Source organism: Colletes latitarsis, chromosome 1, assembly GCF_051014445.1.
Source record: "Colletes latitarsis isolate SP2378_abdomen chromosome 1, iyColLati1, whole genome shotgun sequence".
NCBI classification, from domain to species: domain Eukaryota; kingdom Metazoa; phylum Arthropoda; class Insecta; order Hymenoptera; family Colletidae; genus Colletes; species Colletes latitarsis.
This window is the reverse complement of record NC_135134.1, coordinates 38849953-38873543: the sequence shown is the minus strand read 5'-3', so window position 1 is coordinate 38873543 and position 23591 is coordinate 38849953. Positions and strand designations below refer to the sequence as shown.

Genomic DNA, 23591 nt, shown 5'->3' with positions numbered 1-23591 from the left:
AAAGCGAATCTAGGAACTGGAACGAATTACAGCTATTCTCTGCGTAGAGATAGAAAAAAAATTAGGGGAAAATTTTGCATAGTTTATTACAACTCATGCATATATGTATGACACGGGTTTCTCTCGGGTTCCATTAAACGAGAATTCTTTTGAAAACAGTTTTAAACGAATTGTTCGACGCGAAATGTACTTGGGGAAAACATTTAAACATCTTCGAAGCTGTCGGGGCAAAACTTAAGTGTACTTTTTATTTATTTATTTAATTATTACCTGGTAGGTTTAGGTCTGTAAAATTGAAGGTATATTTCTTTTAAAGAAAATTACTGTTGGATTGCAATTTTTAAAACATTTTCAAGTGTTGCTGTTTTATAACTGAATTTGCAATAAACAAATGGCGGTTTTCGGGTGGTTTGAAGTGCATTTCGGGCGCAGAAGTAGCTGGCAAGTGCGGCAATTAGGTCGACTCGGTATCAGGACTTGGGAATCGTGCCATGCTTAAATTGGATTCTACTCTCGAAGGAGCAACGCGGGCGCGCGGTCGGCGAACGGAAGTCTCCACGCGCTTCCTTCGTCTTCCTCCGGCTGTCTGGAATTTCCAATTCTGTCTACCTCGGAGGAAGGAAGTCATCATATTTAGAACGGCTTTGTATTAAATTCGGAGCCCGTGTTGCGCTAAAAGGCGGTTTCTACAACACCCGATCCGTTGCTTACAACATCCACCGGAAGTTCACTGACTGACGCGAGCACGGAGAACCTAAACGCCTCGTGCGGCCGTATAATTATCGATGTAAACCGGGGACCCTAATTGCTACAACCGAAACAACGTAAGATTGTGCAAAAAGAATTATTTTCTCGACTAATTTGCTATCGTTATTTTTGAAAATTTATTTTTCTCGCTCATGATTAGGCTAATGTTAGTCTACGTTTCTCTATTATAGTTCGTTTTTCGTTAGTGATAATTTAGAAACCTGATACTATCAATAATTTCCCTGTTTTCGTTGTTCGGTATAGAGGGCTCTGTATATTAATGTCGGATGATTTTCGAAACAATTAATGACCGTTTCGTTTCTATTTGTTTTAATTCTCTTTGCAGATTCGTTTAAATTGATAATTCCCCACTTAAATTTCCATCGTTACGGTCGCCAGTGTGCGATGAAACGCATTGCCGCAGCTTGTTTACGCAACCGTTGTGTACGTGTGTTTGCGTGTGATGCAACGCGTCGTGAAATTAAATTGCGGCCACTCATTAGGAAGGGGAGCGTTATCATTTACATTTTGCGAATTTTAGGTTAAATTTCGCGCCTCGCGCGTTGAATGTTAATACATAGTGTTCGTTTCTGCGACGCTGGGTATCCCCGGAGACCGTTAAACGCCGCAGTAATCAAAGCAATCTCTCCGAGAGGCGATTAGGGCATTTAACGCACCCGTACATGGACGAATTCGCGTGTTTAGTATAATAATGTTCCCCCTATTACTTCTCTATCATGGGAAATTTACTTCGATCGAGTTTTAACGCCATTTCAAACAAACCTTGGGACTTCAAAAGGTATTATAGGTTCTTTGAAGAAAATTCCCCAGAGAAATCCCCGAAAATAATTTTTAGAATTTTAATGTCTTTCGACGCGAAGGTTGGCCAGACTGTTTCTTACTTCCGACACGTAGTTCGAGGCCCCTGACAGTCGTACGAGACGGAAAAGTGTAGAAAAAACCGTAAACGAGTACGGTGACCGAATCGAGGCGTCCTCGTTAGTTAAATGTCGTTCGTACGGAGCCGCAAATGCTGCTATTAATATTAAACGCGGGCCCGGTGCCAGTTTCAAAGAGGTTTTTCACCTCGTGCGAGGCAGCCAGCGGCCTTTGAAAAAAGCCCTTACGGGCCAATGAACCCATACAGGGGTGTGAATAGAAACACTTCTGAAATTAATGTTCCGGAATGTCGACGACCGGCTGACCCGTATATCGAACGAGACCGTGTACCTAGCTGGAATTTTTACGCCGTCGAGGGAACACACCGAGGCACTGGGCGAATTTTTCGCGTCGACGCAGAGAACAAAATAGGAAACACGGTTCCACGCACTGCCGATACTGTTCGACGCCTACCCTTGGGACCAATTTTCCGTTTGATTAATTTTTGTCCTGCCCCTGTGCCTCGATCGATCGAAATATATGCTGGAAAACAAAGTCAAAGGACTCGCGTGCCAGTTTCAATTTTTTAAATCGTCGTTACGTCGATAATTAGACCGGATGCCGACGGATTCTTATTTACGTACGCGATAGACGCCGCGAGGCGGTCGAAAACGGAATCAATATGGCGGCCGAGACGCGAGATCACGTGACTCTATTATGTCGCATCCACGCACCTTACGTCCATTTCACAGGACGTTACAACGGTCGTTACGAGTAGCTTGTAAATTTTTAACGACGCATTTTATGATTTCGTTGTCACCCGCCAAGGAACATCGTCGAATAATGTCGAATCGAAATGAACCCCTGGATCTTGGCTTTCATCGTTCATTTCCATCTGCTTTATTCCAGTAAGCACAGACAATGCTCATAAATTTTTTTCTTGCCGCGGCAGACACGGCTTCCGTTTCGTTTCTATTGTCTCCGGGAAGCCGAGAACCGAGGGGGTAGATCGATCGACCGGGACTATTGTTTCGGCCCGAGTGTCGGTATCAATCGCGGGGGGGAGGGAACGTTAATTATAACGGAATTAAAAGGCTCTTCCATAGGGGGAAAACGATTTCCAGAAAGTAGGAAATTGCAGCCCGTAAGGGAGAAGAAGAAGAAACAGTAAAGGGAGGTTTCCGGTGATAGTGCAGGGGGGTCATGGGGATATCGGGATCCCCCAGGGGCCTAGGGGAAAAGCAGGGGGGGGATGAAAAACGGTGGAGACATTTCGTTTCTTCGACGGCAAAGCGACGATCTCGAATTGTGAAAGCGGTAAAACAAGACATTAGCTTTATGGAGTGGAATGAAAAGGAGAATGGGGCGGCCGCGAATCTGGACCTTCTCCAAACCTACAGGAACTGCCTGTGCTCGTAGTTGGTAAATCCGCTCGCTCAAAACCAAGATTTTTAAGTCGGGAACAAACTACCCGTAAACTGGGACGCCACGATTTCGCTCCTGTCTGTGCTCGGACGTTCGTTATCGAGGCTAGGGACTTGCTCAAAGAAATTTAAATAAAATATGAGGGGAAGGGGGGGGGGATTCGATGGTATTCGTAAGCAATTTTTTATTTTTATTTTTTCATAAAAGGATCGTTTACGAAGACAAGGGGGGATACTAGGGAAAAATCAAAATCTTGATAAATAAGAAAATGGCAGACTTCGAAGTTGAAGGTTTGGTATTTTAGCATTTTTCTCTATATGTAAGGTGTTAAAAAAATAGTCAAAGTTAATGTACATATTATTGTATGTGTGTGTGTGTGTGTGTATGGCTAGTATAAGAAAAAAATCAAAAACCCAATGAATAAGAAAATGGCTGTACTTCAAAGTTCGAGTTTTAATATTTTAATTTTTTTCTTCATATGCAGTATGTTAAAAAAATAATAAACTTAATATATTGTGTGTAAGTATAGGTTTGATTCCTTCTGCTTCGACGAGTAAAACATAAAATACTGTTATCCTATTCGTTGGAAATTTATGCACGTATAAAAGTTTTTGTCTACCTCTGCTTCCAGAAGATTCGACACTTTATTATGTCCGGTTTCGTAGTCCCTTTTCTTCTGTATTTTTTTATCTCTGTCTTTATTGCCGTTGCTATGTTTCTCGCGATACATGTGTACTTTACTGGGCGTAAAAGTAAACCCTGCAACATCGCTCTGCTCGGCTGATATATGCAACGGAGTAACGGCTGCTCACGCTTTACACTCGCACGTTTGCCTTTTTATTTCCGATCTAAAAGTTTCATTATCCTTAGAGCACCACACTTTATTTTTGAGGACGTCAACACCAATTTAGGCCCCGGTAGAAATTACAATTGAAATTTATTTGTGTAAATTCAGGTCGTTGAAACATTAGAACTTGTGTTGTGTTAAAAATTGCATGAGAGAACAGAAAATAGACTTTTAGGGACGACTTTTAAGAAATAAAACGAAAAGGGTCTCACATTTTCTTCAATACAACATGGTATAAATTGTTTGGATACTTTTTACAAAATCGAGGACCATTTTTTCTTGTTGTCATACATAGTTAAAGAGTTATGAAAATTGTTCTGCATCTACTTTTAGAATAAATATCATGACTCTTAGGCATCTCGAAGACTCTCGGATATACCGAAGATTCTCGGATCTATCGAAAGTCTCGTATGTACCAAAGATTCTATGGAATTTTGAAATCTATTCGAACTGTTTGATACCTTTTGAACGGTTTGGAATTTCCGAGATTTCGGTTCGTTTCGGTTGGAAAATTTGAGCACTGTGACGCGTCTAATCACTTTGTCGCGTGTCACAGACGATGTTAAGGCTCCCTGAAATGCGACCTAGTGCGTTCCTCCTATGTGGTGCGTGGGTGCGTGTGTGGAGGAGCTCGCCGAGTAGCCCAGTGCTTGGCAAGCGAACGGTAGTTGGCAAATGGCCGAATGTGCGGAGCCGGCTTAAGTCGGTGGTCATAACTGTTTACGGTTTCACATTTCGAGCGAAGTGTAAACCATTGGCGCAACAGTTCAGCGTCATGAATTAACCAAAAGCTAATCCGGTGGGATTTGAGCTTAGGCCACACCTTTGACAACACCCGCATAATATTACTTCGCTGATAATAACGCATTTTCGACCATTCGGACTTGGTAAAATATTTAATTATTTTAGCTTTTGTATTGAAATCGAGGCAGTGGATCCTCCTTTATCCGAATACTTTGCTTTATAGTTATCTCCCGAGATTCCAAACAGACAGGCTAAATACAAATATAGATTTTTGGATTCAACGATGTAATTAATTTAATTATTTCATTTCTTTTAATAGAATCTTTATATTAAGAAGATTAATATTTATAGCTATCAAAGTATATTTCTAATAATTTACCGATTTTGAACTTTTATAATAGTGAAATTTTACAAATTAGACTTTTTTGGGAATCCCCGAGAAACTTTCTATTCTATTTTCTACCAGTTCTGATTATCCTTGATGGTTTTCAATATTTTCGTGTTTTCTCAGCGTTCCTATTTATTCCCCGAGTTGTAGAACTCCAGTAATTAATAACTAGTACTTGATATAGTGAAGCCGACGATGTAACGTGGTCGTAAAATCAGTCCAAGCTTAAAGTAACGACTTATCGGATTTTGAAACAAATGTCTTGACAAATATACCATCAGATAAGGACGTTATCTGATTTTACGATCACTATACCGGTACACTGGATTTATGGTGGGTATTTAATACGAGAATAATCGCCTCATTATTAACATAACTGCCTGCAATTGACTATTTTATTCGGAAACACTGTTTCGAAGTATTTAAATTCGAAATTTAAAAAATTTTTAATTTATACGTATTCAAGTTAAATTGTAGCCATTTCCTAAACATTTCGAGCAACTATTCATGAAAATATCAATTAACTTTCGTGAAATACAGAAATTAGGATTTTCATACCTGTAAATTGATGACTTATGCTTTCGAATGATGTATATTTGCAATATTTTAACCCATAAATGTCGTTTGGGTTTGCTCGAAGGCGTAAGGAAATCACTCGGAAGGTTTTATTATGTAAGATAAAGTTGAGAAGTGGGTGGTAACTGTTCGGCCATTCGAGTTACTTCGAACATATTTCTAGCACTTACCTTATCGAAACAAGTATCATGGCGAATATCAGGTACTTTCCAAGCAGCGGCACGACCAGTGACGTAGGTGGAATGATCTCGACGACCAGCAGGAAGAACACATGGAGACTGATGAGAATAGAGATGGAGAGCGTGACCTGTAACGACAAAATGCTCGATAAAAGTTTATGTTCCTTCCTAAGAAACATTTCGAAACGACCCAGCACCCATAAATCTATAATTATAACGTAGCAAACGTTCCAATAATCGTTTAAAACGCCTGACTGTCACTCGGAAATTAAGCTCCGAACAGCCAAATTATTTTGCTCGTAATAGATACAAATTTATTGGGAAATTTAATTAGGAATATTCATAGCTTCGATTACTATTATGATTCAATATTTGAAATAATTCTATTCGAGAAAAGCTATTTTAATTAGATAATACAGAATTGCAACCTGCATTTTTCTTCAAATTTATACACAAAATGTAAGCTCGATTCTTAGTATTATTTCGTTCTGATTCTTATTACTCCTTCGATGTAAAAATTTTATGGAATATGATATGATGTACACGACAGACAGAATATAAGCTTACTTCTCAGTACTTTTCTGTTTGGTTCTTATTGATCCTTCGACGTGAACATTTAATGGAATATTATAGTATAAAGAATATGTTCGTATAGGGCGATTATAATGTTGCAGCACGTAATCGTGAGATTTGCTATTAAACGAAGCATGATTATCAAGAGCAATAATCGTTAATTGACAATACACTTTGCCCATGGGCGTGGCACGATATTGCTTCGCGATTGGTGTGCCTTGTCGCGATATCGGCTCTGTCTGTTTTGCGCTATCATCGACTAATCAGAAGTAATGACGATCGACGGACAACGTGACGGGCACGATCATTGGTGGTTGCACGATATATGACGTACTCTGGTAACGTGTTTGAACATAAATATGTGAACGTAAAACTCGAAACTATCATCTAAAATCAGTCTTGAGCGATATTTACTTCGAATAATCGTTTCAAACAATTTTAACAAGTAACATATTCCAACTTATCTTAGGTTTTTAGATACAGGTTGAAGCTAACTAATTCTAAAATATTGCTTATTTTAGGAAAGTTTTTATACCACGAAAATTTTAATATTTCTTAAAAATTAAATAAAGTTACAATTTCTTAGCTACAGTCGTAGAAAATGATCGTACAAAAACTTTTCTGGGGCCATTTTTAAGGTTGAACAACTACACTAATTTTAATTTAAAAAAAGAAGACAAATGAGGATTATTCTGGAGATATGGAAAAAGTGCAAACGACTCCTGAATTTTTTAAAAATTTGTTTGGAGACGGAAACCATAGTAAATTTGAAGATATAAACGCCATTATTTCCAATCGTTTCTAATATACTGAAAATTCTCGGCTGCACCGAACATTCTCGATTATACCGAACCTTCTCGGATATATCGAAGATTGTAGAGTGTCCCAAAGATACTCGACTATAACGAAGATTTTCTGTTATACCGAAAATTGCAGTGTATTCGGAAGATTCTCGGTTATACCGAACATTCTCGGATATATCGAAGACTGTAGAATGCCCCAAAGATACTTGGCTATAACGAAGATTTTCTGCTATATCGAAAATTGCAGTACATCTCGAAGATTTTCAGTTATATCTGACATTCGAGAATGTTTCGAAGACTGTAGAGTATCCTAAAGATTCTCAACTACCCCGACGAGTCTCTGCTAGATCAAAAATTGCAGTGTATATCAAAGATTCTCGATTGTACTAAAACTTTTCGCTAATCCCGAGATTTCCTCTACATTTTCACGTTTCTAGCTCACCTCTGTCAAATCTCAATGGCTCGCACGCGTCATCTCGGGCCGAGAATGGCGCCTCGATCGTTCGGAATCTTCAGAACGCAGCGAAGCGTTGAATTGTTTGAAATTTCAAAATCGACGAGACGAGCGTCTGAACATTTTGCCGTCGGGGTTCAACGCCTTCGAAGTATCGCCGTGCTTATCCCCGGGAAAGCCTCGACCCGCTAATTACTGTTCGATCAGTGATCGTTTAGACTAATCACCGTGATTAACTGGGCCAAGGAATGCGGCACGGAAAGCGGAGGTCGAGTGCCACCTCCGTCGATAGTTACCCTTAATAACCGCTCGATTTACAAAGGCTCGAATCGTCCGGATTCTATCGTTGCAGAAAGCACGACTGCAATTCTGTACTACTAATGTCTGAACACGAGTGCAACCATGGTCCGTTTATTCCAGTTACGCGATACGATTCGCTAGCAGTTACCGTGATAACGTTGTACGTTAATTTTAATGGAGACTTCCATCAATAGATTTTGTATTTATGTCAGGAATGTTTTAAAATTATTTATTTCATTTTAAGATTGTATTTAAGATTCTTATTGATACGGTTGTACAGAGAAATATTTATTTTCTCACCCGGTATAGCAGAGGTCGGCCACCCTCGCGAACTACTTGCGGCTTTTTAGCTAAATATCGTAGCTCTCGATTTGGGTCACATCGTTTGAATTACATTTTCATTAAATCTTTCGTAGTTGGAATAAATGCATATTTTGACCGAAAGAACAAGCGTGGCTTTTCTGCTGGCGTCCATTGTTGTTTATTTCGGTCCACTTCGTGGACGTGACGTAATTGGTGCGTAAATACGTGTACTGAATATTTTCTACTTATTAAATATCTACCAATGTGTGATAATTTCTGATATTCGATAACATTGAATATTTTTCTATCCAAAAAATTGAGCATATTCTTCAAATATAGATTTATAAATATAAATTGAAATTTAACCAAAGTAGTATAAATATTATGCACTTTACATTTATTTTGTATATTTAATATTATTTTGTGCTATTATACAGTAACTTAATTTATTCCAGCAGTTCGCTATAATCAAATTACGAATTTGATTTGAAAATTCATTTCTTACTGTCATTCTACTGTTTCCTTACGGATAATTTGTTTTCAACCAATTAACTAAATAATTTGTTTGTGACTACTGCATTAGAGTGAAAAGGATACTTTGCGCTTGTTTACATTTTTCGCGTTAAGTATACTTTATTTCAACACAAACGTAAATATTAATTTCAGTTATTCGCTAAATAATTTATGTACCATAAAGATATACAATGTATAAAACTTAAGTGCATAATAGTTATAGTACTTTGACTAAATTTAATTTGTACCTATTTTTCCTACCTGTCATAAAACATAAAATATGTTTTTTACCCTCCCCCCCCAAAAAAAAAAATTCCAAAGAACTGAAAAATTACGTTCTAGAGTTGACTCTGTTGTAATGGCGGTCAGCGAAAGAAGAGCTATGGCGTCGTATGCTTCTTTGTATTACGAGTAATACCATAAAAAAAGCAGATAAACGGGAAGCATGCAATTTCAACGACCGCGGTGGCTGCGGGTCAATCACCGGACCGCGATATTGCTTATCGATTCTCCCCGATTGATTGACATGCCTCCAAGGCCGTGCAGCTGTGTGTTCATCCTCCATCTTTTCCCAAAAGAAATCAAACAGTTTTTTTTCTTCTCCTCCTCCAAGCTCCCTCCTCTCCCTCCACCTCTTTCATTCTTCTTGCAACTCAATTTGTCTCTTTCATTATATTCTATCGATGTTTCGCCATTAATCACTGATTCAAGATTAATTATTCAGAACAGTGTCTCTCAACTTGGAGCAACTTTAAATATTTTACATTGCATTTGTTTATTCTTATTTTTTAAATTTGAAGTATTTACATTGTAATTTTTTAAACGTAAATTGCTGCTGACAAATAATATTTATAAGTTCTGTAACTTGGAGTATGACATATATACAATCAAAAAGCAGGAAAAATTTGCAATTACTTTCAGCTATTACTTATACGGATAACTATGTTTCACGTTTCTCGATAACATGTGGGATTAGTTTATTCGTTTTAGCCGGGCACTTTAAAATCCCTTCTCAAAATTTGCTGAGTATAAAGTTCGTGAGTGCTCGGGGCGAGGTTCGTTACAGGAAATCTATACTTTAACCGTTGATTGGCCCTCTTGGCTCAACAACTAACCAAACAAGAGCCGGTCTCATGAAACTTTGATATCGAATGCTGCATATTAAATCTCTTTCGCATTGTTGCATTTTCACGTCGCGTATTGCATTGACCTTTAAGGGGATCATCTGCTTCGAATCGAGAAAATTCCCAAATATGACTTACTTTCTCAACCCCGAAAGCAGAAGAATCCCTTAAACGGCGTAAAATCAATTTTATTACTAAATATACTACGAGAAATATAATTTAAGAATCGGAGTAATCTGGATAACGCATTTCTGAAAATCTAGTTAATATTTTTATGAAATGAAAAAAACAAACACTTTCTGAGGTCCTGTGTGAAGTTTTCGAAAATAAGCAAATAAAGAAAGTGTTCATTTAAATTTCCTTTCTAAAGTTTTATTCTCGTCAAAATATATCTGAAATATTTGTTAAAATTATTAAATAACGCGTGCTTGTTTGTGCACGTCTGAAGTTAAGTTTGTTTATTTTTTAAACGTTTGCAATTAATATATATACATAAGAAGGAACAAAAATTTTCAGAGGTTATCAAATAATATCCCTGTACATACATTCGATCGCATAACGGAAAATTCGCTTGAAATTTCATGACAAATTACGTACAGCATCTTCTTCAAGGTGTTCTGAATACGAAATACGTGTATGTCGATATTTCCTTACCATAACCACCCTTTCGTTGATGCAAAATGAATAATAAATCAAGCTACACTAGTCGCCTAGTAATTTTCAAATGCATACGAAATGTACAAGAAAATTTATAACCTTTGTGGAGGGGGGATTACGGAGAAATTTATAAACCTGGAAGTCGACGTTAATCGTTAGACATGAATGTTATTAAAAAAGTACATCGTACGCACGGTTCTCCTCCAGAAATAACTATTTCGGGCAGTTATATGATGACTTTTGTCGAAACTGAAGAGAACCAATATTCGGAATAACTTATAAATAACCAAAAAAATTGAACGTATCGATTTCGACCTGATGGTCTAATTTCGGTCCTCCAATCGGGTCTGTATTGGTTCGTTAACGGTTCTATAACTGTTCTATATCGATTTTCTGTTATTTTTCTGTTCTCGAACCGACCTGCTAACCGGTCTACCTTCGATAAAAACGTTAAATATATAGCGTAAGTACATCAATTTATTACAAACATCCTTCACTCTACGATTGAGTAAATTTCATGTAATACTGCAACTTGTCAAAAAATTATTTTCTTTGAATTTGTTACGAGAATACTGAATGTTACTAACTTGACTTTGTTATATTGTTAGACAGAGTTTAAAACTCGCGGTCTTGGCGGCTGTAATGGCAAGAATCAATTACGCATATCTTCATCAAAATACGCGTTGTTTGCATTTTGAAACATTAAAATCCTCCAATCCATTCAGGAGTTATAATTTTTTTATATATAGGCATAAAACTTCGGGGAAGTGTTTCTGGTCACACATTATATTTTTGGTAACGAATTTTTTTTGTCGACAGTACGTAGGATTTCGGGGGTATGTACATCCACTAAAAATAATTGTAATTGACCCCTGCAACCAAAAATAATTTTTTTAGAATTTTTTATTTTCGCCGAAAAATTTAGGCATCTAACGCCTGTCGATTTTTCTTAAAAATTCGTCATTGATTTTTAATAAATTTATTTGACGCTATATGGAAGTGTTGTTTAATACTTTTTTGTAGGTATCCATGAACTCTACTTCACAACTAAATTTCAATGAGATACGTTCATTATTATAGGAGTTATGACCGTTTGCAGATGGGATCACTTTTATGGGGTTTTTGTTACTTTACGGGATTAAAGAACAACTTTTCGAATATTCTTAGAATTTCTACATATTCTTCACCAAAATGCGCGTTGTTTCTATTATGAAACATTGAAATTCTCCAATCCGTTCAGAAGTTATGATGTTTTGAACATATGCATGAAATTTCAGGGAAAAATATCGTGTATGGTCAGACATTACATTTTCGGAAAGGAATGTTTTTCTCGAAAATGCGTAGGATTTCAGGAATATGTCTATTCACCAAAACTAATTGTGATTGACCCCCGCAACCAAAAATAATTTTTCCAGAATGATTTGCAACTTTTCATTTTTGCCAAAAAATTTAGGCACCTATCCCCTGTCGATTTTTCTTAAAAATTCGTTCTTAATTTTTAGTAATTTTACTTGACGCCCTATAGAAAAGTTGTCTAATATTTTCTGGTAGTTACTCATAAGCTTTACTTCAGAAAAAAGTTTCATTAAAATATATTCACTATTGTAGAAGTTATGGACGTTTGAAAATTAGACCATTTTTATGGGGTTTTTCTCATTTTGTGGGGTCAAGGATCAACTTTTCGAATATTTTTGCAATTTCTACGTATTCTCCACCAAAATACGCGTTATTTGCATTTCGAAACATTAAAATCGTCTAATCCGTTCAGAAGTTATGACGTTTCAAAGATAAGCATGTTTCAGGGTTGCATTTCTAGCCTCACATTAGATTTTCGGTAAGGAATTTTTTTCTCGAAAATGCGTAGGATTTCAGGGATATGTGTAATGACCAAAAATGCTTCTAATCGATCCCTGCAATTGAAAATAATTTTCTGAGAATGATTTGAAATGTTTTCATTTCGCTGAAAGATTTGATCACCTACTCCTTGTCGATTTTTCTTAAATATTTATCTTTATTAATGTATATTTCTGATTAACTCACAAATTTTCACGTTAATCTAATAATGTAAAATGTATTACCATACCGTTCATGCAAGCCAGAATTCTAAAGTGGACGTTTATATTAAAAATAGTGACGGAATCATACCTGGTATATGTTTAAATTTAATTTCGATTATGTATTTAACTTATGAATGCAGTCGATTGCAGTGTTCTTTTATTTAGAGAAAAAAGTGTGTCGAAATCGAAGAGAAACAGGACGCGTCGAGCGCAAAGCGTTAACAAACCGCTGGTAACGTCGACAATCCGTGTCGCTTTCTCCGCGGTGTGTTCGGGTTTGTGGTGGTGGAGGGGCTGTCGAAAGAGCAAAGGTGAAAAAGCGCATCGATGACGGAAAACTGCGCGTCGCAGTTCCCTTTTCCACTATTTATTCAGTCGCGTATCGAGGGCTCCCGGCATAAAGGGGATCGTCGGCTCGGGGCGATTTTCGTGCGCCAGCAAAAGGCGGAGGCAGAAAGAGAAGCAGATAACTCTGCGAGGGATGAAATGACGCGTATGTATGTGTGTGTACGTGCCAGTCGAGTGTGTAAGGTGGCGTAAGAACCGACGGAGAGCAAGACGTCGCGGTGGAAATGAAAAATAGTTCGCGCCATCGAGCCAAAAGTAACTACCCCGGCTCCTGGGGTACAGATAAGGGAAAATAACGAGGCCGACAGCCGCGCGGAAGAGAACTAATTCGGCGCATATTTCACACGCGTCCGCTTTACGGACGCTAAGTATAGGTAAGCACGCCCGTTCACGAGGATAAAGGAATTAATTGCGTTGCCACAGTTACTCATCTGTCTCTTTTTTTCCATCGCCAGCCAGCGAATTCGATTGATACTTTTCCTTCGCGCCCGGCGGATCGATCCAGAACACGAAAATAAATCTAGCTTCTTTCGCCGACTCTAGATTTAAGGGGGTAGTCTCACGTGTACGTTGAAAAATTTAACCAACTTTATTAATTTTTTTCAATTAAATGTTACATCTAATGCCATAATTTATTTTCGCATTTTACGTAACTATCCTTTAGGAATACAAAATAAATTTTTTAATAATTTTTATTGACTTTTCAAGTTTTTATTACACCCATAGAAAACATGTGTTTAAACACTGGTGTAGGAGATTGCTCAAGGTTGACTAAATCAAAAGAATCGAACAGATTTTTATTCGGTAGGTTTCCTGTTATCGCCCGTAGCAAAATAATTAATTTATGTTGAAAATTGGCAAAATGGTGAAAGCTTAAATTAAAAATTGCAAAATTTTGTCATTTTTTCCGCACACTTTTTAGTAAAAGTGTATAATATGCTCATTGTAAAAATATAATTTTGGTTCACGCGAGAGCTATTTGTATGTGGAACAACGTGTAAAAATTTCAGAGCAATCGAACGTGTAGTTTTTGAGATTTTATCTACGACAGTTAAGAAAGTAACATTTCGAAAGGTACGCATTTAAAGTCTGCAAGATCATACTAATCAATCCCAGTTCCACATTAGAATCCCTTCCAGAATATTTGCATCCAGATGGCAGAAACGTTAGAATTTCGACTTTTAAAAGCAGCAAATATCTCTTGAGCCTGTCGTAAACCTTTCGAAACAGCAACGTCTGGGCTGTACAAGGTAATCACCCGAAGCAATAACTCCGCTAATTACCGCGACGGCTATACAAACAATGTTCTACAATCCACAATACTTGACATTTATGTCTCAAAATTTTACATTCTTGAATATATACAGGATGCTCGGTCACCCCTGGGAAAAATTTTAATGGGAGATTCTAGAGGTCAAAATAAGACGAAAATCAAGAATACGAATTTGTTGATGGAGGCTTCGTTAAAAAGTTATTAACAATTAAATTTAAAAATTTCAAATCGTTCTGGAAGAATTATTTTCGAATCTGGGGGTCAATTACAATCATTTTTGGTGAACACACATACTTCCGAAATCCTACCCACTTTCGAGAAAAAAGTTCGAGTAAGTGCTAAATGTTTTGAATGAAAAAAAAGACTTTCGAATCGTCTTGGAAAAATTATTTTTAGTTGCAGGGTTCAATTGCAAGCATTTTTGGTCAATAGACATACCCCCGAAATCCTACTCAGTTTTGAGAAAAAATTCCTTATCGAAAATCTAATTTCTGGCTAGAAATGTCTGTCCGAATTTTCATGCGAATCTTTAAAACGTCATAACTTCTGAACGGATTGGACGATTTTAATGTTTAAAAAAGCAAACTACGCGTATTTTAGTGGAGAATGTGTACAAATCGCAAATATATTCAAAAAGTTGGTCCTTGACCCCGCAAAATGAGAAAAACCCTATAAAAATGGTCCAATTTTCAAACAGCCATAACTCTTTCAGTTGTGAATATATTTCAATGAAACTTTTTTCTGAAGTAGAGCTCATGGGTACCTACAAAAAAGTATTAGACAACTTTTCTGTAGGACGTCAAACAAAATTACTAAAAATGAAAAAGGAATTTTTAAGAAAAATCGACAGGGGGTAGCTGCCTAAATTTTTCGGCGAAAATGAAAAGTTTCAAATCACTCTGGAAAAATTATTTTTGGCTGCAGGGGTCAATTACAATCATTTTTGGTCAACAGACATACCCCGGAATTCCTACTCAGTTTCGAGAAAAAAATTCCTTACCGAAAATCTAACTTCTGGCCAGAAATGTCTGTCCGAATTTTCATGCGAATCTTTAAAACGTCATAACTTCTGAACGGATTGGACGATTTTAATGTTTAAAAAAGCAAACTACGCGTATTTTGGTGGAGAATATGTACAAATCGCAAAAATATTCGAAAAGTTGGTCCTCGACCCCGCAAAATGAGAAAAACCCCATAAAAATGGTCCAATTTTCAAACAGCCATAACTTCCACAATTGTGAATATATTTCAATGAAACTTTTTTCTAAAGTAAGGCTTATGGGTACCTACAAAAAAGTATTAGACAACTTTTCTGTAGGACGTCAAACAAAATTACTAAAAATGAAAAAGGAATTTTTAAGAAAAATCGACAGGGGGGTAGGTGCCCAAATTTTTCGGCGAAAATGAAAAGTTTCAAATCATTCTGGAAAAATTATTTTTGATTGCAGGGGTCAATTACAATCATTTTTGGTCAACAGACATGCCTCCGAAATCTTACTTAGTTTTGAGAAAAAAACGAATTTTTTTCTAGAAAATGGGTAGGAATTCAGGGGTATGTCTATTCACCAAAAATGATTGTAATTGACCCCTATAACTGAAAATAATTTTTTCAGAACGATTTGAAACACATGGAATTTCAGAGGAATCATTCACTCATGATCAGACATTATATTTTCGATAAGGAAGTTTCTCTCGATAGTGCGTAGGATTTCGAGGGTATGTCTATTTATCAAAAATACTTGTAATTTGCCCCCACATTTACAGATGAGTTTTTTAGAACGATTTGAAATTTTTTTTCTTCGTCGAGAAATTTGGGCACCTACCCCCTTGTCGATTTTTCTTAAAAATTTGTTTTTCATATTTAATAAATTTGGTTGATGCGCTACGAAAAAGTTGTTTAGTACTTTTTTGTAGGTACCCACGAGCTCTACTTCTCGAAAAAATTTCATTGAAATATATTCACTATTGCAGGAGTTATGGCTGTTTGAATATTGGACCATTTTTATGGAGTTTTTCTCACTTTACGGGATTAAGGAACACCTTTTCGGATATTTTTGGAATTTCCACATATCCTGGATCAAAATACGCGTTGTTTGCATTTTAAAACTTGAAAATCCGCCGATCCATTCAAAAGTTATGACATTTTGAAGATACACATGAAATATCGGGGAACCATTTCAGGCCTCAGATTATATTTTCGGTAAGGAATTTTTTTCTCGAAAATGCGGAGGATTTCGGAAGTATGTGTATTCACCAAAAATGATTGTAATTGACCCCCGCAACCGAAAATAATTTTTTTAGAACGATTTGATATTTTTTAATTTAATTTTTGAATAACTTTTTAACGAAGCCTCCATCAATAAATTAGTATTCTTGATTTTCGTCTTATTTCGGCCTCTAGAATCCCCCTTTAAAATTTTTCCCAGGGCTAGCCGAACACCCTGTATACTTTCAAAAAATGAAATAAAAAAAAATTGATTTTTTTGAGGTCGCGCATTAGACTGCCCCCTTAAAGAACCCCACAGTCAATTCCACAGTTGAAGTTCCAGGAACTTACAAATATTATTCATTAGAAATTTATATTGAATTTCATCGATTCATTTTTCGTAACATTAGCACAACTATTGAGCCGTTTGTGAGACTTTATATCGCTACATGAAAGGCTATGAAACTCTCAAAAATTGTAATGTGAAAATTTCAAGTAAGGAACCGATGACGACAAATAGAGGAATGCTAGAACGCGAAATAGTGAGATTTAGATTCGGTTGTGAACGAAATAATTTTTGCGGAAATGGAAAAGTGAAATATTCATCAATCCCGACACGAAATCAATCGGATTTATGGTGTTGCGAGTCACAGTGGGAGATCCCACAGAATAACAAACTGTGGTTCAATAAAACTTACATTCCCAGACGTCATGCATTCCATGATAAAGTGGAAACACAGTTATCCGGGCGAAACTTTCTTCAGGATGATTAACGATCGCCATAAATTCAAAGTTCCTCCGGGCGGATTTATATTCGTTGCAGCGGTTCATTCGCCACGCAGGAACGCGAACTATGACAACTCGGACAACAAGTATGTAATTATCGTTGTTAAACTAATCGATCTTCCGATTATCCTAATATTTTGAAAAGAATACATTTTCGAATTACGGTAAAAATCAGAGGTAATATTAAAATCTATGCTCCTTCGTTAGTACTCGAAGATGTAAGATTTGAAATTTTTGACTCGTGGATCCAGATCGAGATCTGCGGTTTTCTTTCACGTGAATTGACAATCGACAGAGTTTAAGGCAGTTTACGGACATTTACCATTTCCGTGTCAGACAAAAGGATTAATTGCGTTGCGGCGAATCTCATCCTCTACCGATTTTAATTAACGGCCGTTGCGGTTTTATGGGTCCGGGTCCCACGATTGGTCGATCCTTCGAACGTTCGTGCCAATAAAAGGCAGACGTGAAATTTATTTCGATCAGCAATTTAAAAACCATCGTCCCGAATAATCGTAATCGGTATTTTATAAATAAAGTAATTCGTCTACGTGTGAAAAAAAATAAATAAATAAATGAGGGGTAGGTTTCAACGAATAAAAAGGGATATATCTTTCAGAATGATGCATTTAAAAATGTTTCTAGTCAGGATTGATAGTTAGGATCGGAATTTCTTAGAAAATTTAGTGATTTTTGCTCACCTTTTCCCCACTGTCGCTGGGTAGATAGAACGTCAGCACCGTAAGGAAGGAAATCCCCATGCACGGAATAATAATGTTTACAGTGTAGAAAAGTGTTTTTCTCCTCATCGTTATATTAAAGGTAATATCCAGGTACGGCTCATCGCAGCAGGTGTAAAATTTTTCATTTCTGTGCAAAAAAAAGAGCAACGAAAGCGATTAATTTCCGTTGATAAACCTACAAGAATGAATTAAACATTTTTCGTAGCTCTACATTTCCGTGAAATGAGCATTCATACTCGTCGAAACGGTATTTTAGTGTTCATTCAAGGCACGGAATATATCGGAAAGTTGATTGAAAATTGTATCGATTGAGTATTTTCAGTAAAGTACTTAGCAAAATTAAAATGCAAGACTTATATTGTTCCTAATGGTGTTTAAATTTATATCAATATTAAATTTACTTCATTCTTAATTAACGTTGCTAAGTTGCTAACTTTAAATGTCCAACAATTTTGTAAATTCTTGCATTTTTTAAATTTAATGGAAGTAAGAATGGATATATTAATTTTCACGCATAAATAAATGTCCTAATAATTCTTTTTTGTAAATTCTTGCATTTTTAAAATTGAATGGTAATAAGAGACAAAATATACTAATTTTCACGCATGAATAAGTATACTCGCCTTACAGCAGGCACTTCTAGAATGTCCCATTCTACAGACATGTAGAATTCGGAAAGATCGACTCCGACGTCCACAACGTTGCTTTTCGATTTCTCGTCCATGTGCCTTAGATCGACCTACGCGAAACAAAAAAAAAACACCCGCATTAGCGTCTTCCTTTACCGAAATTTTTATTAAATTAGTAATTTTCATGCCCACGTAATTTACTTTTTAACGACAAACGTGCAGCCAGGACAATCGGAATTCTTCATTTTCTTTTGCAATTACACATCGTGTAAAATTAAAAATAATACGGTTCTGTCTCACGGTATCGCCAAATTTTATTTTCGCAAAAATTAAAAAGCTTTGTAAGAAACCTAAGTTGTATAATTTGTTATAATAATGTAGATTAATAGAAAATATGAAAGAAAGAACTTTAACGTGGATCTTGAATTTTTAATTATTTTTATAATTGTGCTGGGAATGTTTAAAACATTCGCTCGAATTAACATATTATTAATTTATTTGTATCGTCAAAACTATTATTACAAGAGTTTTCTCCAGTTCTGTATCCGATTTCAAAATGGCGTCACCGATTTTGAAATCTAGCACTTCATTTTTTAGAATAATGCACATCGAAGATGAAAAATCGTATTAAAATCGTTTCGAATTGAATAATTGTAATGTTATTCGTATATTATATTTTAGTTTTACATTGTGTGTAAAAATTGCGATGAAGGAGCGTAAAAAATGTTGGGTTGGCTGCACGTTGGCGATTACGGGCTAAGTACGAACAATAAATTCTGAAATGAAAGTTTAAAGTGCATGTCTCGTGATGCACTTAGTGTTCGCAAAAGCGCAACGGGAGCAAAACACTAATAATAGTTCTGGATGAAAATGGACCATCCAATGATGAAGGCCCGGAAAGTATCTAGAATCAACTATCAGCGGAATTGTCCTCTTCAACTATGCCTTCGCTTTCAACTATTGTGCAGCATGACGAACAAACAAAGTCGACACTGAAAAAATCAAACTAATCGCTAAGCAGAGTCCTAATTAGTTGGAGAAACGAATGGTCTCGCCAGGTAATTAGTCAATCAACGTGCTCCTGATGTTCTCATTTCCGATTCTCCGATTGTACACACACTTAACGAACCAAGCACCGTGACGAGATATCGAGGATCGTACATAATCTATAATTTCGATCATTTCTCAGCGTTCAGATTTGATCTCTTTTGCGCGAGCTTTTTCTCTAAGCGATTTAAAGCAAATGCTTCGAATTTAAGCGGTAACTTGGATGCGCAATACCGTGCAAAATATTCGTGTTCATCTTCCTCGATAGTTACACAATTTTATTAAATTTAACAACAGAAGGGAACATCAAAATTATTCATACGAATTCCTGCTGGATAGATCTCTCTATTACAGCGAATAATCAGACGAGATATAATTGACAACCCCCTCTTGCAAGCACAAATATTCAAACAAATAATGAAAACAGAATGGAAAAGAAAAATCATCCATACCAATTTTTTAACAAATATTTAACTGATAATTTTCCTGCTGGATGGATTTCTCTATTACGGTGAACAATTAGAAGGGATATAATTAACAACCCCACTTTGCAAGCACAAATATTGAAAGAAATAATGAAAACTGAAAGGAAAAGAAAAATTATCCATACTAATTTTCTAAAAAATATTTAATTGACATTAAGTTTCCTACTGGATCGATTTCTCTATTACAGTGAACAATCAGAAGGAATATAATTAACAACCCCACTTTGCAAGCACAAATATTGAAAGAAATAATGGAAACAGAAAGGAAAAGAAAAATCATCCATACCAATTTTCTAAACAATATTTAATTGATATTAAGTTTCCTACTGGATCGATTCCTCTAGTACAGTGAACAATTAGAAGAGATAAAATTCACAACCTCATTTTGCAAGCACAAATATTAAAACAGATAATGAAAACAGAAAGGAAAAGAAAAATCATTCATACCAATTTTCTAAAAAATATTTAATTGATATTAATTTTCCTGCTGAATGAATTACTCTATTACAGTGAACAATTAGAAGGGATATAATTAACAACTCCATCTTGCAAGCACAAATATTTAAATAAATAATGAAAACTGAAACGAAAAGAAAAATCATCCATACTAATTTTCCAAAAAATTTTTGATTGATATTAACTTTCCTGTTAAATTGATTTTTATATTGCACCGTCTTTCAAGCATAAATATCCAAGTAATAATAATAATTTTGTATTTATTCCTCGAAAAGGAATTTTTGCAACTTTGTACCGATTATATTTTCTTTATTTAGATATCTTTTCTCAAAATTTCCTTTACTTAAGTGTTCTCTAACGGCTGTTATTGTCCGTACCAAACAATCTATACCGTAAATAAATAAAACAATAAATAAATAAAAAAAAATAAAGAATTCTTTTGGATTTAAGTAATTATCAAAAGCATTGAGAATCGAGGCTTCTAAGTCGTGTGAGAAGGCTATTGTTAAAAGAATATTTAAAAAGTTCGGTAAACAAATGGAAATTGGCAACTGTACTTTTTATATTTCAAGTTCGAGCTTCACACTTTTGCACGGTATTGATGTTCGCTAATTGTTTAAATCTCTTGAACGTTGCACATTCAGAACACATTTGTATGCACGTAAACGGTGCACACAAGCATAACTTCATACATACAAAAGTATCGACAGAGATTTCTGAAGCAACGATAATACACAAGAACGTCGCACAACTAGCGCAATATACAGTAATAATTTTTATGCAACTGCTTGGGCTATCGGCGTTCAATAATTAAATACAGACGACACTGTTTGTTTATTCCGGAATTGCAAGGGAACTCGTGTGGCGTACGTTGTTAGTATTACGTGTGCGTGTGTCGTGTATGGAAAACTGTACATTGTGTTCGTATCGGTAAAATATTTTATAAAACAATCATTTTCTTATACAAAATGTCTTACCCATTTCGCTACAGTTTAATTTTTATTCTTTAGCAACAACTCCATTAGTGATTTTGAAATAAAAAATATACGATAGAAGAAGCGTTCTTAACAAGACAAAATATTTCTAAAATAAAGCAATTTTGGAAAATTTTAAATACAAAAATAGAAATTTACATTTCTATTTATGAATTCTTATTTTACAAAATTCTTTATTCTCTCGAAACTATTAATTAAATTATTTAAACGATAAATGTCGTTTCTGTTTTTAGAACGATGGAATTAATTAACATGAAGTTTCAATGTTACGCGAGAATTGAATTTAATATATACGAGGCTGGGATTTTCGTTCTGTTATTATAAATCCCGGAGAATGGTTCGCAGTCGTAATCGGAGCACGGAAGTCTAGAATTTTTCATCGAATCAATACGAGACGGCGAAGGGTCAAAATATTCAGAATACATTCTCTTCATAGATCTCGCGAAAGGATTCGAAAAGCACTTCCGTTCCGGGGCGAAAGCACTCGGAGCCTGGCAACTTTGCCAAATGTTCTTTTCGGCGCCTGCAAATCTCATCGATTGTTTTCCCCCACCACCGCGAAACGTTTCAGAGTAATTTCTCCACGGATGTTCAACTATATTTTAGAGATCCTTTGTTTCGTTCAAAATTTCGATCAATTTTGAGCATCAAGGTGCTCAATTATACCGTATACATCGAACCACCCTATATAGAACCAACCCTGGGAAGGAGGGATTAAGGAACATGGCTTGTTATGCGTCCCTTACAACCCTATCGTACCAATTACTGTATATACAATCCTGAAATTTATAGCCATGATCGCTTGTACTATAGCGAAGGTCATGGAGCCATTATCATTTCAAAGGAACAGTCTACTACGCCCTTAATTAAATTAGCTTCCAACGTTAAATTCTAAAATATTTATAATCTCCGTTTATGCATATAATCCATCAAAAGTTAGGAATTAATATAGCATAGTTAAAAACAGACTATTATCATGAAATTAACAATCTGAAACTGATTAAATATAATTTATATATTTTTTAACGAGGTTTAGAGCTAATATTATTAGTAAAAATTATAACGTTTGACTTTAAGTTAATACAGTTTAGATAGAGTGTGAACACTTGTATTTTGGTTTAATTTTAACTAAGTTGTTGTATTTTTACATTTTATTCAATCGTATTTAAATCCAAGAAATCCTTTCGTCGATGAGAGTACTTTGTACGACACAGAATTGTATTTCTAGTCGTTATCGCGTTATGGTACTAAATTATCTTCTATTAAACGCAGTCCTGATTACACTGTGCATCTCTTCAATGCTATCTCGAACTCCTGTTTCTTCATTGTTGTTGCATCGAGCCTGTCTGCTCGATTGTTGAATTCGACACGATTCTATGACAAACAATGAACGCACAAGAATCGTCTAACTATTCAATCAGATTTCAAAGTAGGGTGAATTTAAATTGCTCGAGAAACGGTTGGGATGTGTAGGAGAAATTAAAAATGCGTTGAAATTTCTTTTAACCATTCACTTATCCAGGTTACAGACAAACTAACACGTAACCTATCGAGAAAATATTTAAAGAATATTATGATCTTTAGTATGCAAGATAATGAAGTGAAAATGATACGAATAGTTTAAAATAAACGACCAAAGAACGAAGCTATTCATAATCAAGTATATTTCATTGGGTTTTGACAATCAATTTTAATATCTATGACTCATACATTGGCATGAATATGTCGCATGAATCGTTACGATATAACAATGCCCTGTCAATAATTCCACGGTATGTAACATTTTAACTGGGTCATCGATTCGAGTTCTAAACCATTATTTATCGAGTATCATAGCATTGCATAATAGAAATCAACTCCTATACAATAAATATTTTATAAATTTTCTTTCTCACTAGAACAGAAAAAGAATGGAAAAATAACGGTTATATTTACAGTATTATAAGCGTCCTCCCACTGTTTATAAAAGTTTTTAAAATTTTTAATTTTGTAATTTTTATAATTTAAAAATAAATTATATTTACTCCTCGAAACTAAGAGAATTTGGTGTCTAT

At 35.6% G+C, this 23591-nt stretch overlaps 1 protein-coding gene across 4 annotated transcripts in view; it reads right to left on the bottom strand.

The window, feature by feature from the left end:
- The window catches only part of Nachralpha4 (nicotinic acetylcholine receptor alpha4), a 156504-nt gene that overhangs the window by 19582 nt on the left and 113331 nt on the right, over positions 1-23591 (bottom strand). For all 4 annotated transcript variants that reach the window (XM_076769302.1, XM_076769310.1, XM_076769320.1 and 1 more), the window contains 3 exons: positions 18549-18664; positions 17884-18052; positions 5777-5913 (listed from right to left, as the gene is read on the bottom strand). In XM_076769302.1, the coding sequence (XP_076625417.1) occupies positions 5777-5913; positions 17884-18052; positions 18549-18664 (422 nt within the window). The remainder of the gene's footprint in view (positions 1-5776; positions 5914-17883; positions 18053-18548; positions 18665-23591) is intronic.